General features: G+C 39.3%; 1 protein-coding gene across 1 annotated transcript; it reads left to right on the forward strand.

Annotated features, from left to right (window-relative positions):
* Positions 1-1461: 1461 nt before the first annotated feature.
* On the forward strand, positions 1462-7467 carry LOC111338760 (orexin/Hypocretin receptor type 1). The gene is made up of 2 exons (XM_022945285.2): positions 1462-1699; positions 2652-7467. The coding sequence occupies exon 2, from the start codon at positions 2704-2706 to the stop codon at positions 3901-3903; it is 1200 nt and encodes a 399-aa protein (XP_022801020.1). The 5' UTR covers positions 1462-1699; positions 2652-2703; the 3' UTR covers positions 3904-7467.
* Positions 7468-13193: the final 5726 nt, after the last annotated feature.

Consider the following 13193-nt stretch of genomic DNA (forward strand, 5'->3'; position numbering starts at 1 on the left):
GGAAACGCAACTTAACACTCAATAAGTCCTGTTGCCGTCTTTATCAGCTCGGCTACAGTTTTCTTCCATCGTTAGGGGCCAACCATTTAACTTTTGAAGGGGCGGGTGGCGTGGGTGATTTCTGGTCATCAAGAAATTTTTTTTCTAGCAATCTGCTGGGCAGGATATTTTTTTTTCGTTCTAAATGCTCTTTATTTTTGTTACACTTGGGCTGCATGCAATTTTTTTCTTCCAACAAGCGCTTGCAGGAATTTTTTTCAAAATCACCCACCCCCCCCCCCCCTCAAGAGTTAGATGGTCGGCCCCTTACTGCCTCTCTAATCCGTACAAGAAAGGGACTTTAAGCATACCACGACGGCTACGGCAACGAGAACGTGGAAAAACAATAGATCTAATTGGCAGAACAATAGCCCAGCACGTGCGTTTTCAAACTTTGTACATTTTTTAGTCGTCCTTTGCAAAACAACAGCGTGAAATCACCAAAATTTGCGCCGTCTGTGAAGCTAAACCGCGACGGCAAGTTATTTTAATTTACATTTGGAGCTCAACGCTACTTTTATGCGTTATGTTGAGTTTGAGGTCTGGCGCCCTATGAGACGGTAAACACATCCAGCCATTTTCGAAATTCTAAATAAAGGTAGAAACTCATTTTTTAATCGACGTCTTCAGTGGCGTTGCCATCCTGACTGCTTAAAGTTCCCTAATAGGGACCTTAAGAAACCACGACGGCGACGGCAAGGAGCACGTGGAAAAACAAGAGATCTAATTGGCAGAACAATCGCTCAGCACGTGCGTTTTGAAACTTTGTACATTTCTTAGCCGTCCTATGCAAAACAACAACGTGAAATCGCCAAAATTTGCGTCGTCTTCGAACCGAAACCGCGACGGCAAATTATTTTAATTTCCATTTGGAATTCAACGGCTACTTTATACGTCATGCTGAAGTTGAGCTGTGGCGCTGTATGAGACAGTAAGCTCCTGCAGCCATTTTTGAAATTCTAACCAAGAGTAGAAATTCAGATCGAAGTCTTCCTTGGCGTCGCCGCCGTGGTTTCTTAAGGTCCCTATTATTCAGTAAAATTTAATGAGTCCTGTTTTCACATGAAAGATGAATGATGATCGTGAATTCAAAAGGCCGAACGTGGCATAAATTTAACGATGAAAACCGATTTAAAAAAGTCCTTCGCTGGGCACTCGCACTCAAATGATAAAAAATAATTATAATTGAAGAGAGCTTGATTTAAACTGGCTATGTTCAACTCGCGCGCCAAATACAGCTGCGGTTTGAAGAAAATGCTGGTTTCCGAATCTCGGCCACGAATGGGTTAAATTACCAATTTAACAATAATTACATCTTTAAAAACCTTAAAACTGTCACTCCTCAATTGGTTGTTTCACCAAAATTTGACTAATGGCTTTTGAAAGTGAATAAGGAGTTTCAAACGGCTTAAGTTACCTTGTTAAAAAGCCACCTTGAGACGAAGAAACAATACCGTCCTGTCATCATTAGGAGCGCCGGGGTGATAATGTAAAACCGACTGGTGGATGGTGAAAAGTCTAGCCAAGAATAATTCCTTTCTGTATTAAACACCCTATCGTCAACAGTCTAGAAAATCTTCACGTCGAGGACTATTTAAACAAAGCACTGTGAAATAACTTGTGAGAAAAGGACTTCTTACCATAGTATCGACGCTTAAAGGTCAGTTGGATTGTAAACAAATAATTTTCTCTTGTTCTTTCAAAAAGACAATGATAACTAAGTAAAATAGATGGTAAATAAAGTTCTCTCTTTTTTTTCTATATAACTTAGCTTGCTTATAGTTCAGTGTTGAAATTTATCGTCTTGTTTCCTAAAAAAACGTAAGCGTCACTCCCGATTGAGAAACGTAAGTTGATCGACTCAGATGTTTTTAACCTTCTATAGTGGTTTTATTCAAATCATTTTTTCGCAGTATGGAATGAATGACTTAAAGGTGGCAGATGTTCTAAATGGGCCTACTTAGGCGTCAAGCTCTGTTTGCTGTTTTCTTTTAAATCTTAATTTCTGTCCCCGGAAAAATATCGCACCGGTTTGATATAGGCCAGGGTGTAAAAGGCAAAGAAGGTGATTTTTTGGCTCAGCATCAGTGCTACGATTAACAAAAGCCACCTTGCAGCAAATTTTGAATATTACACATTCAGCATCGTTTAATGATTGCAGTCAAACCAGGGGGCAGTGTTTTAATTAATTTCTTAGTCCGAAACATATGTATTGATGGAGCGTTTGGCTGAAATATGAAGCTGTTCAGCCATTGACTATTAGGACCAAAGTAGCTCAAAGGTGAGTGCTCTTCCACCATTTTCGGGTAAGTTAAAGCAGTAGGTAGATAAGTACATCGCCGTAATTACAGACGGAGGTAATTGTTTTTATAATGATTTTTAGACCACTTCACTGCTAATCGATTTTTTGTTGTTGTCTTTCACCACCAAAACCACCACAAATTAAAAAAATTGATAGACGAACGGAAATTAAATGACCATCGAATGAATGGCCTTGCTTAAAAAAAATTCAAGGACACTTGCTGCGAGATTCACTAAAAGGTTAGTTCATGCTTTGAAGCTCGTTTTACGTTCAAGAAGATGACTTTTAAAATTCTCTTCTACCTCTTAAGTTTCAGTCACTCTACCTTTGCCAACCAACTGAAGGAAATTCTTTCTCTGACAATGTCCTCGTGCGTGCCGAACAACGGAACCAGTGGCACTTCGTACTCGTTCGTTCCTGAACCAGAAGCCTTGCGAATTGTTCGCACCGTGGTTTTGAGCTTGTTAGTGGTGTTTTCACTCATTGGAAACTCGGTCGTGTGTCGGGCCGCGTGGAGACAGCGCGAAGCTAAACCGTTTGCTTATTACCTCGTCAGCAATTTGGCTTTTGCCGAAATTCTCGGCTCAGTTTGCGTGGCGTTCCGAGTCCATGCCGATGAACCGCCTTGGTCTTGGAAACTTGGTCCTGTTATGTGCAAGATCGTGGATCCTTTGCAAGTAGCAAGTCTTCTGGTCGTCACAACAACCTTGGCCACCCTTGCTGTCTATCGCTGTCTTGTTCTCATTAAGCCCCTCATCACCAAACCAACCAGCAGACAAATTCGTTGTTTGATTATTGTCACCTGGGTGGGGTCTATTGTGATATCGATTCCTTCATCAGTTTTTCGTGTTGTGAACGTGTATAGGATAAACTGTGTTGACTATCACATATGCGAAGAAATATTTCCAGCGGGTTATTACCATTACCAGAATACTTACTCCATTTTCATCTTCGTTATCAACTTTGCACTGCCACTTTTGATAATGGCGGTGTCCTACGCTTTGGTCAGCAAGAAGATCAGGGAACATATCTTTGTTATCACCAGGCTCCGAGACGCGCAGAGCAAAGCTATGTCATCAGCTTGTTCGTCCACATGCGTAGGAGATACAGATGGTGCCGGAACTAGCGACAAAACTGGGGCAGGAGAAAACCAGGAAAATATCGAGATAGCCGACATGCCAACAAACAGAAAGACAAATACAGGCTCTCCAAGCAGAAACGTGGGAAAAAACAGGGAAAATGACAAACCCCTCATGCCCAGCAGCAACCAATCTCCAAGGAACAACAAAGCCAGCATTGACCTGGAAAATGACCTACTAAAGATGGTTTTTGTGATCGTGCTGGTATTTATAGTTTGTTATATTCCTTACCAAATTCAGTTCCTTTTGTTTGAGTTGGAAGTGGAGTCGTTTACACAATGGACCCATCGCTACGCTTTTACCAGGTTTGTTTTTACTTTGACAAACTTACCAAGTGCTCTGCATCCTGTGTTCTACGGAACGATGAGTAATTTCTATCGCAGAGCGTTCATTAAAATGATTTCGTGTCGGGCAACAAATTGATCCATACAAGTCGCTACAATTATCAATTCGTTTTAACCCAAAACCGATGTGTCTAACCAATTAACCCTGCTTTCGAATTATCTTTAACACAATTAATTATATGCGTCAACTCAAAAACGAAAACAAAAGGACAAAGAAAAAAATAAAAATTATGATGATTTTTACCACATCGGGATCCAAAGATCAAAGGCGGCTACTTATTGTGATAAATTAAATCAATTCAAGAGTGAATAGTGCAGTCAAGCGGCGATCGATCGCTTTCGCTTAAATGAATATCTAACAAAGTTTTAACATAGTAAACATTGTGCGATAAAAGCGATCGATAATTGGAGAGGTTTACACGACTTTGGCGGCAAATGGCGTAAGTCAAAAGTTGCCTTCCACTTTCAGCCGTTTTCAATTAGACTTGGAAACATCTGCATAAACCGTCATCAAAATATTTTTTGCCTCAAGTTTTAAGTTCAGATTTGATAGGAAGATTGCGAGAACAGTAATTTAATTTAGTCAGAGTTGGTTTTCACCGTTTGCCGAATCGCTATAATCGGTGACAATTCATTATCAAGGATCTCTTTAGATTGAATTTTCAATTTTAGGTAAAGTGCAGCCGAGTATAAGAAAAGTGGGTCAGTTTCTAAAGGAATTGTGGTACTGCGTCGGCGGGAGGTATTACAAGGGAGCGAAATGAACCTATCTGTCATCTCAACTAAAAGACACTAACAAGAAAAGAGTGGATGGGCGGGAAAAAACAATTCCTTTGACAAAAACACTGCAACCTCGTTCCCAGGGTCTCTCCTTTTCTCGACCCCGGGAGCGTGAGAAGGGGCGGGAAGATGAGAGACACTGGGAACGGGGTTGAAAACACTGTTCACGCCGCGAGAGCTCTAACGAAACTGAAACCCTTTACTGTAACAGATAAAGAATAGACAAAGGTGTGTCGCGTGGCGTGGGGCGTGTGGCAATTAATCCCTTTCGCAATAACACCCAAAGAGAGAATATCAAATTCATTGATGATGAAAATTGGCCACCGTGAAGAGTCTGCAAAGCTGACGTTTCGAGCGTAAACCAAAACCAAAGCAGTCACAACAGCCAATCAGAATAAATATGACAAGGAGCCAATGAAAACTCAAAGTAAAAACGTGCGACTACCTGAAGCGCGGGAAAACGCGGGTGAGCCAATCCTAGTTGGTTTTAATTTGAATATATCAACAAAGTTGAAATGGTAAATTGGCCACCGTTACGATTATAAAAGCTGACGTTTCGAGCGATAGCCCTTCGTCGGAAGGGCTATCGCTCGAAATTATAATAATCGAATTATAAATTAATTTATATATCGAATTATAAATTAATTTATTCGTGTTTTTCTCCTTGCCATGTTCTCACCAATCACGTAGCTCCTTTTTCTGCCTCTAAAAGCACACGCAACCCACAATTCCCCTATTCGCTCCGACGAAGGGCTAAGGCTCGAAACGTCAGCTTTTATAATCGTAACGGTGGCCAATTTACCATTTCAACTTTGTTGATATATTCAAATTATTTCGTTACCTCCACCGACGCAGCCCCAAACAGTTTCTTTAGAAACTATGAGCCTTTATCCAATTGGTTTTAGTTTTTCATCTGATTGGCTTGAGTTTTCCTGACCAATCAAAGGGCGAAGTAACCTGCAGAGTAGGCGTAATTTTGGTGAACAAGTGCTCAGTATTTTTCTAGCGAAAATTATGACCGCCATCTTTGATTTCAATGGAAGCGGAAGGCTGGGGAGAGAAAGAAAAGAAAGGGGTGAGGGTTGGGGGAGTGAATATTATTATTATTGTCTTTTCGCCCCAAGCCGCCCTCCCCTTACCATTGACTCTAACTCCAAACGAAACATGACCGGTTGAATAAACGGCTCTTCTTGACGTTAACTTGCCCTAACAAGACGCCTGCACTGTAGGCTAGGAGCAAACTAAAGAGAAACCAAAGAATTCCGGATCACTTTCGACACTCCGTTGAAAACTGCTCGAAAATCAGGAGGAAAATGAAAAACATTTTCCGCCGATCTACAAAAAAACTTACGTCCGGTTTCATGTCTCAGCTACGAACTCGCGACGTCGAACGAAATCTCCTTTTCACTAAAATGTGCCGCATCATAAAAGAGATGGTAAAAAACTGATTAGATAGGTATATTACCTTGAAGTTTCACAAAAGTTATAAATTTTAATTTGGTAATTTAACCTACCAAGAGAATTTACCAAGAGAAAGCAAGAGTTAACATATTCTCCATACTGTTCTCTATACATTTCCCAAGGTGCTGACAAGGAGAATTTGTTTAATAATCAAGACCGTTATCAGTAAATGATCATTTCCTTTATTCTAGTAATCTTTTAAGGAGAAATTAGGTGCTATAGTCATTCTCAGGGGTCAAACTGTAATAGAAGGACATTGCCATCTTCATTTGCAAGATTATAATTATCTTATGCAAGTGGGACATCACTATGGTATTTTACAGGCCATGCACAGCAATATAATCTGTATATCTGAACTTAAAGCCTCAGCTTAATTAAGCCAATCCTATCTTTGAAAGTTAGGCTACTGTACATAACAAAGCATTTTATTACTGAAAGCAAATAAAAAATAGTGGGTTACAATAGCTAGTTTTAATGATACTCAAGTTAAGCTTTGTGAGCTAGGATGCTTGTTATGTAGTTATAGAGGAGAGATTTAGCACCGCGTTTACGTAAAACGGCAAAGGTCAGCTTGCCCTTTTACGTTACACGTAAAATAGCGTGAATCTGGCTGCTTTAGCTTTACGTAAACCCACGTCATGGTGGATTTGAAGGTGCCCTCGTATGACTGACAGGAAATAGTTTTGGTGCCCTTTTTCCGGCAATTAACTTTTACTTTGTCAGAGGAAAAGTGAAAAAAATCTTACGTACACGGCAAACGCGAAACAGGTTACTTTCACGTAGAAACGGCAAAGTACAAGAAGCAAACGTGAAAAAATGGCGGGAAAAACAAGGTCACGTGGTCAGTTTTGACGTTCACGTAAACGCGGCGCTAAATCTCTCCAGTATCACTAGAAGTAACGTGGTTGGGCAGAGGTTCATTCTTATTATTATTTGTATATAGCTTCAGTTCAAATAAGTCTTATATTACACGATAGAGCATTTCCATTGGGTGTTATAAAACCAAAACTAAAGTAATCATATCTGCTAATCAGAAAAGACGAAAATACTCTGAAGAGCCGATGAAAACTCACAATAAAAACAGGTTGACTGCCTAAAGCGCGGGAAAACACGGGCGACCAGTCGCGATTGCGAGTTTTCTGGACCGATCACAGAGGGAAGAAAAATAAAACTAAAGTAATCCTGGTTTAGTTTCGACACTTAATTGAAGATTACTTTATCTGTAAATGCTAAAACATGCATTAACTAGATTCTAGCTTTTAAAGTATGATATTTCATAATCTGCTTTGCTACGTTCTTACAAGTCATTTAGGGTGGGGGTAAAGATATCGATAAAATTGTTAATCACAACTGTATTTCAACTAAGTGGATGTTTAAAACAAATAAAAGTAACGTACTGAGAGTCTTCTCATCCGTTAATTTGATTGAATATCCATTCAAATAAAAAAAAGCATAGTAAATAGCATCAACTGCACGTGCACAACATTCTCAACAAAAGCAACCGACAATGCTATTTTCATCGTCCTCAGCGCTTAGCACTCGAAACAATTTTCAACAGGTTGGAAAATGCACCTGTTTTCTTAAAATTGGTGATTAATAGAATTGTAATGGAAAAACCAAGTTCAATGCTAAGCCGAATGATACACGCATTTTGATTGGTTCTTACAATCTCTTAGAGGATAGATAGACGCGTAGATGACGTCATAAAGTAGCACATTAGGAGCAGCTGAGTGTGTCACTGATGTTCTTACCACATTTTAAAGTCATTTGTGGTCTGTTACTGAACGGACGTATGGCAACAGGGCTGAATAATGAAATGCTACGTCAGAGGGTATGCGGTCATCAACGCGGGCTCAAGTGTTCTAGGTCTAAAATTTTAGCGAATTGAAAGTTAGCGGAAAATGATAACGGCTGTCATTTAAAACTGAGGAACTTTGTTTTTTTCAAAGGCATTTTCCTATTTCCAGAGGTTTTAAGGAGAAAATTAATTTTCGAAAGTTTTTAGGGGGTGTACCAAGTTTTTGGAGGTTGTTCTGTAAAAGAATAGCGGCAAGGAAAACGACGCCTCGGAGTAACAGAATAGCGGAAATCAACCCTGCAAACTACTCAAAAATCCGTTTTCCACGGCTAAAACCTAGCGCATGCAAATACGTTATTCAGCTCTGTCACGCATGGCAACAAGTACATGGAATCTCTATGTCAATTAAAACCTTTAATTTCGAGCGCGCGCAAAAGAGAATTCCCCTATTGCACTCAGTAACCTTCTCATACAGCGATCATTAACCGATAAGGAGAGGGATAACGTTCATGGAATATGTAATAAGGTCTGACAAAACCTGTGGAGAGTGACGGGCATTCATGCTTAAGTTCGTACTCTTTGCAATTTAGGGACTTTAAGCAAACCACGACGGCTACGGCAAAGAGAACGTGGAAAAACAATAGATCTAATTGGCAGAACAATAGCCCAGCACGTGCGTTTTCAAACTTTATACATTTCTTAGCCGTCCTTTGCAAAACAACAGCGTGAAATCACCAAAATTTGTGTCGTCTGTGAAGCTAAACCGCGGCGGCAAGTTATTTTAATTTACATTTGGAACTCAACGCTACTTATATGCATTATGTCGAGTTTGAGGTCAGGCGCCCTATGAGACGGTAAACACATCCAGCCATTTTCGAAATTCTAACTAAAAGTAGAAACTCATTTTTTAATCGACGTCTTCCGTGGCGTTGCCGTCCTAACTGCTTAAAGTCCCTAATATACAACCACTCGGGCCGTTGCCTATCCTCTTGGATACGAATCAAGTAAATAACAGGTTATCGCAAGAAACTCACAAGCCATCTCTAACTGTTCACTGGCGCCCATTCTAACTGTTGAATGGAAAGTGGCACAACGAGAGAGAGCGGTATATCGTCTCCCGTCGGCGAGATATCGTTGTAGTTTAGCAATAAATCGGTAAGAGAATTCTTGCATTGTTCAATGATACTGCCGTAAAGCTTAACTCGTGAGTATGACTTCTTCAAATGTACGATTCTTCGACGTTAATAAAATCAGATAAGAGATACAAAAGCATTTGGCAGACATTTGCCATATAAAAATTTCGAAGGCTCCTCTGGATGTTAACTCTTCTGCAAAAAAAATATTCCATCAGTGATTTATACCTCTCCAAAGTTAAATTTCACATCCCATTGAAGAATTTCTTTTACCACTAACACAACGATTAAGATGTAACATTCGATTTTTATAATAACTGAATTACATTCTAAACCTTACCTATGAAAATCACAGTCGAGTGAATTATTTCAACATATCATGTATTTGAAATTTACGGTGTAAAATTTTCCAGTTCTTGATTAACTTAAATAACTTTTTTTGTGAAGTGAAATTCTTGTTATTTTGTTGATTTATGCAGCTTCACAACTGTTTTTATTTATGGTCATATTTCCAAGAGAATGCTGACCTTGATCATTCACTGGGTATGCCATAAGTACGACACAGGTGAGCGTATGTGGGGATAGCGCAGCTGGTAGTTGACGTTTTAACTTCCTCTTAAGCCAAAATATCGAGACTAGCAACCTGACTCGTTTTGTCTAATTCAGCAGAGTACATGATCAAAAAATTAGTTTTAGCTTCTATATTAGAAGCATTTAGCTCTGAAAATTAATCAGTTCTATTTATCTTGTAACCTGTTTAGAGGCTAAGCTAAGGTGATAGCTCCAGGAGGGGTGTGCGTGTACGCCAACCTCGTTCCCGGGGCCTTTTCCTTTAGTTGGGAAAAGAAAAGGCTATGGGAACGAGGTTGCCCGCACACCGCACGCTTGCCCCTGTTTCCTGAAAAACCGCCAAAAAATTACGCCTGTTTTGCAGGCTAAAGGATCGTGTTCTTGGTAAACAGTGCTATAACCTGAAGGTAAGGGGAAAACCTCCCGCAAAGCGTGGATTGCTTACTTTACCCTATCAAAGCCTCTATTATAGATCAAAACCTTCATCTTTCTCAATATGTTTGATTGCGGCAATTCCCTTTCTAACAAAGCGTAGTGAACGGCTCAATTTTTCGGTGTTTGTTCAAGCGTGAAACGTACAACTTTGTTTAAACAAACTGTCGCGCTTCTTCATTCAAAGTCATGGGAAATCCGTACTGTCAAGCACCGACTTTAATTTGAACGCGTGTGAAGGCTTTACAAACGACATCAAACAGTATTTGACGGAAAATAAATCTTGATTAAAGGTAGTATGTATGTGCAGAAACATAAACACGGTAATATGACAGTGTGTACACAAACTTGTGTGTTTCACGCTTAAACAAATGCGTAGAACGCTGAATACTGTAAACAGAAATACCCTGTAGCATGCTTCAATTTCGAAACTTTATACTCGTTTACGTTTCCTAAAAGCTTTTAAAACATTTCTTGGCTGCTTTATTGTCTGATTTGTAATTTCACTGTAGCATGACAGCGACTTTTACTTCAGTTGGACTATCATTTTTTTACAAAATTCTAGTTGTTTGGTAAAAAATTGTCGGCAAGTGTGCTAAAAGTTCCGGCTGTCGCCGGCACCCGGCTGTCGCCGGCACCCGGCTGTTATTTTGATCTCTTTATGTTTACGCCCGGACGTTTCAAAGACCCCTCAAATTCAATCTTTAAGTTAAATCATAGCACTAATCTGAAACATTCGAAGTCCATTTCAATTTAGTAAATGTCGAAACAGCCATATAAGCTAATGATTTGATAAACTATTGCTGATAATGTGACAACGTCCTAAATGCTAAATTAAGCTTATGGTATAATATAAGTAGCTTATTTTTCCCGATCATTTTTGTTTAGTGACGTAGTGGTGATCTGGATATTCTTAAGTCTCCGCAGTTCGATTTTTGGTGGGAGACATTTTTATTTATTATTTCATTTTGTCACATACATTTTTCCCCTTTTCAGTTATAATGCTGTAAATTAACATTTTTCAGTCAAAGTCATGGTTACATGTTTCCATGGGAATTTCCTTGTCAACAGCTCGCTTTGTCAATCACAAACTCTTCGTGATTCTCGCTGCTCCTCGTTATGTTTAAGCGCATGGACGATTCGAAGACCCTTCAGATCTAGTCTTTAAGTTGATCATAGCACTAATCGGAAACATTCGAAGTCCGTTTCAATTTTGTAAATGTCGAAACAGCCGTATATAGACAATAAGGATCGCATCGATCGATGCAATCACAATGGTGCCAGGACTTCGGACTTCTTCGGAAGGGTAAATCTCGAGTTCGGAGCCGACTAATTACGACTAATTACGAGGAGTCCGCGCAATTTGCAGATCTCAAAGTGCCCACAATAACTCGTTTCTACGCAATCGCATACCCACGAGTTAAAAACTGGTGTAACGGAATATAAACGGGCGGTAAGCCATTGATTCCCAGTTTGTTAATCACACGATTATAACTCGAATACTCTGAGAAGTTTTCGATTGCTGATCCGTGATCGTCTTGATTGCACTCTGTAATTAATTACTCGCGCAAATTTTCCCAACCATTCACAAAGTGCAAAAAAAAAACAACCAATCAGGCACGATTTCGCCTGTCAAGTTCTTTTTTCTGTATTTGTCTTAGATTATCCTTAAATGACATTTATTTTTCTGTCCAAGACATCACAGAGTGTCTTTATTAACATAATCCCACCGGAAGACACGTAATCATTTCAAACGAATGAAGCATATGGAAACACAGATACCATTAGATTAAACGTTGATTGATTCAGTAATATGTGTTTATTTCAGATTCCTTTTCCATGAGCTGATTATTCAGTCAACCAGGGAAAATATTCATTTTTCATCCAAAGACAACTGACGGTTTTTTATAAGAGTCGCCAAACATAAGAGTTACCAGACAGGTACTGTCAAATCATATTCATACATGTATAGGTACATTTTCCTTTCGTATAATCCAGAACGTACAATTTAACATTCAACTTGTCGTAGACGTAAAGAAATGATCCTCGCAGATGAGCAGCAATTAAAGAAATTTCAATGTGTTTGCTCAGCTAGCTAGTTGTAGCGTCTAATTGGTATCGAAGCCTTGATTATTTTAAGTTTCTTTTTTTCGATTCCTTCAATTTCAGCTCACTCGCGAGGAACTTTTTTTTAACTTCTGTTGCATCCGCAGGTTAAAATACTGTGTATTTTATTCAACGTTACGTCTTCTATGCCATCACTGCTGTGTTTTTCCGAGCTTGTTACGAATTTTATTCTTAGCGCATCGGCCGCTCCACGGGTTTGAGAGAAGTAAAATAAGGATAGTTTTTTTTTTTTTTTTTTTTACCTCAAGAAGCAAAATATATCTTCAAATCAAGATATTACAAAGAGGAGAAGAAGAGTTCTCGGTTGTGAATAAAACCTCATTTCCATCGACAATGGCAATGACAACAGACTTTCAAAATCTCTGAGTACCAACAGCGCCACTTCAATTTTGTCGTCCAACCTGTGTTGTACATGAAAATATTTTTTTTTTTGGTTTGATTAAGGTTATGTTTAATTTTCAAGAAGTTCTCACTCAAATGAGAACGCAATCGTTAATAATTGATTCCATATTAATAATTTTCACTGATTACTCACAAATTGTCCTCAAGAACCACGATCCCAACCGCTTCAGATTATTTGAAAGCCAGAAACCAAAGCGGTAAATGATATCGCGACCGCTATCAATGGAGCGAGAAATTAAAAAATAATTCCCCAGCATGACGCATAGTTTACAGAAACTGTCATTGGTCATAAAGATATGTTCTCCTACCTCACCCTCCCCTCTCCGGCAAATACCTATTCAGATATGAATTTGACCATTTCACTCCCTAGATCTTATCAGTAATACTGTCCACTATCTGCGATACAAATCTTATTATCTTAGTTGGGAGAGTTTGGTGCTGGATCAACTTATAATCCTCTTTTTGATATTTAACAAATGGTAAACACCACAGCGTACACTATTGAGTTATGGATGCACGCGGGAGGTTGCTAAGCACGAAAGAAGCGTAAGAGTCGCTCGAGGCGATAGCCGAGAGCGACTCTAGCTTCTTGAGTGCTTAGCAAACCTCCCAAGTGCATCCATAACTCAATAGTGTACGCTGTGGTGTTTACCATTTGTTTTATAA

This window comes from Stylophora pistillata, chromosome 13 (assembly GCF_964205215.1).
Source record: "Stylophora pistillata chromosome 13, jaStyPist1.2, whole genome shotgun sequence".
Taxonomy (NCBI): Eukaryota; Metazoa; Cnidaria; class Anthozoa; order Scleractinia; family Pocilloporidae; genus Stylophora; species Stylophora pistillata.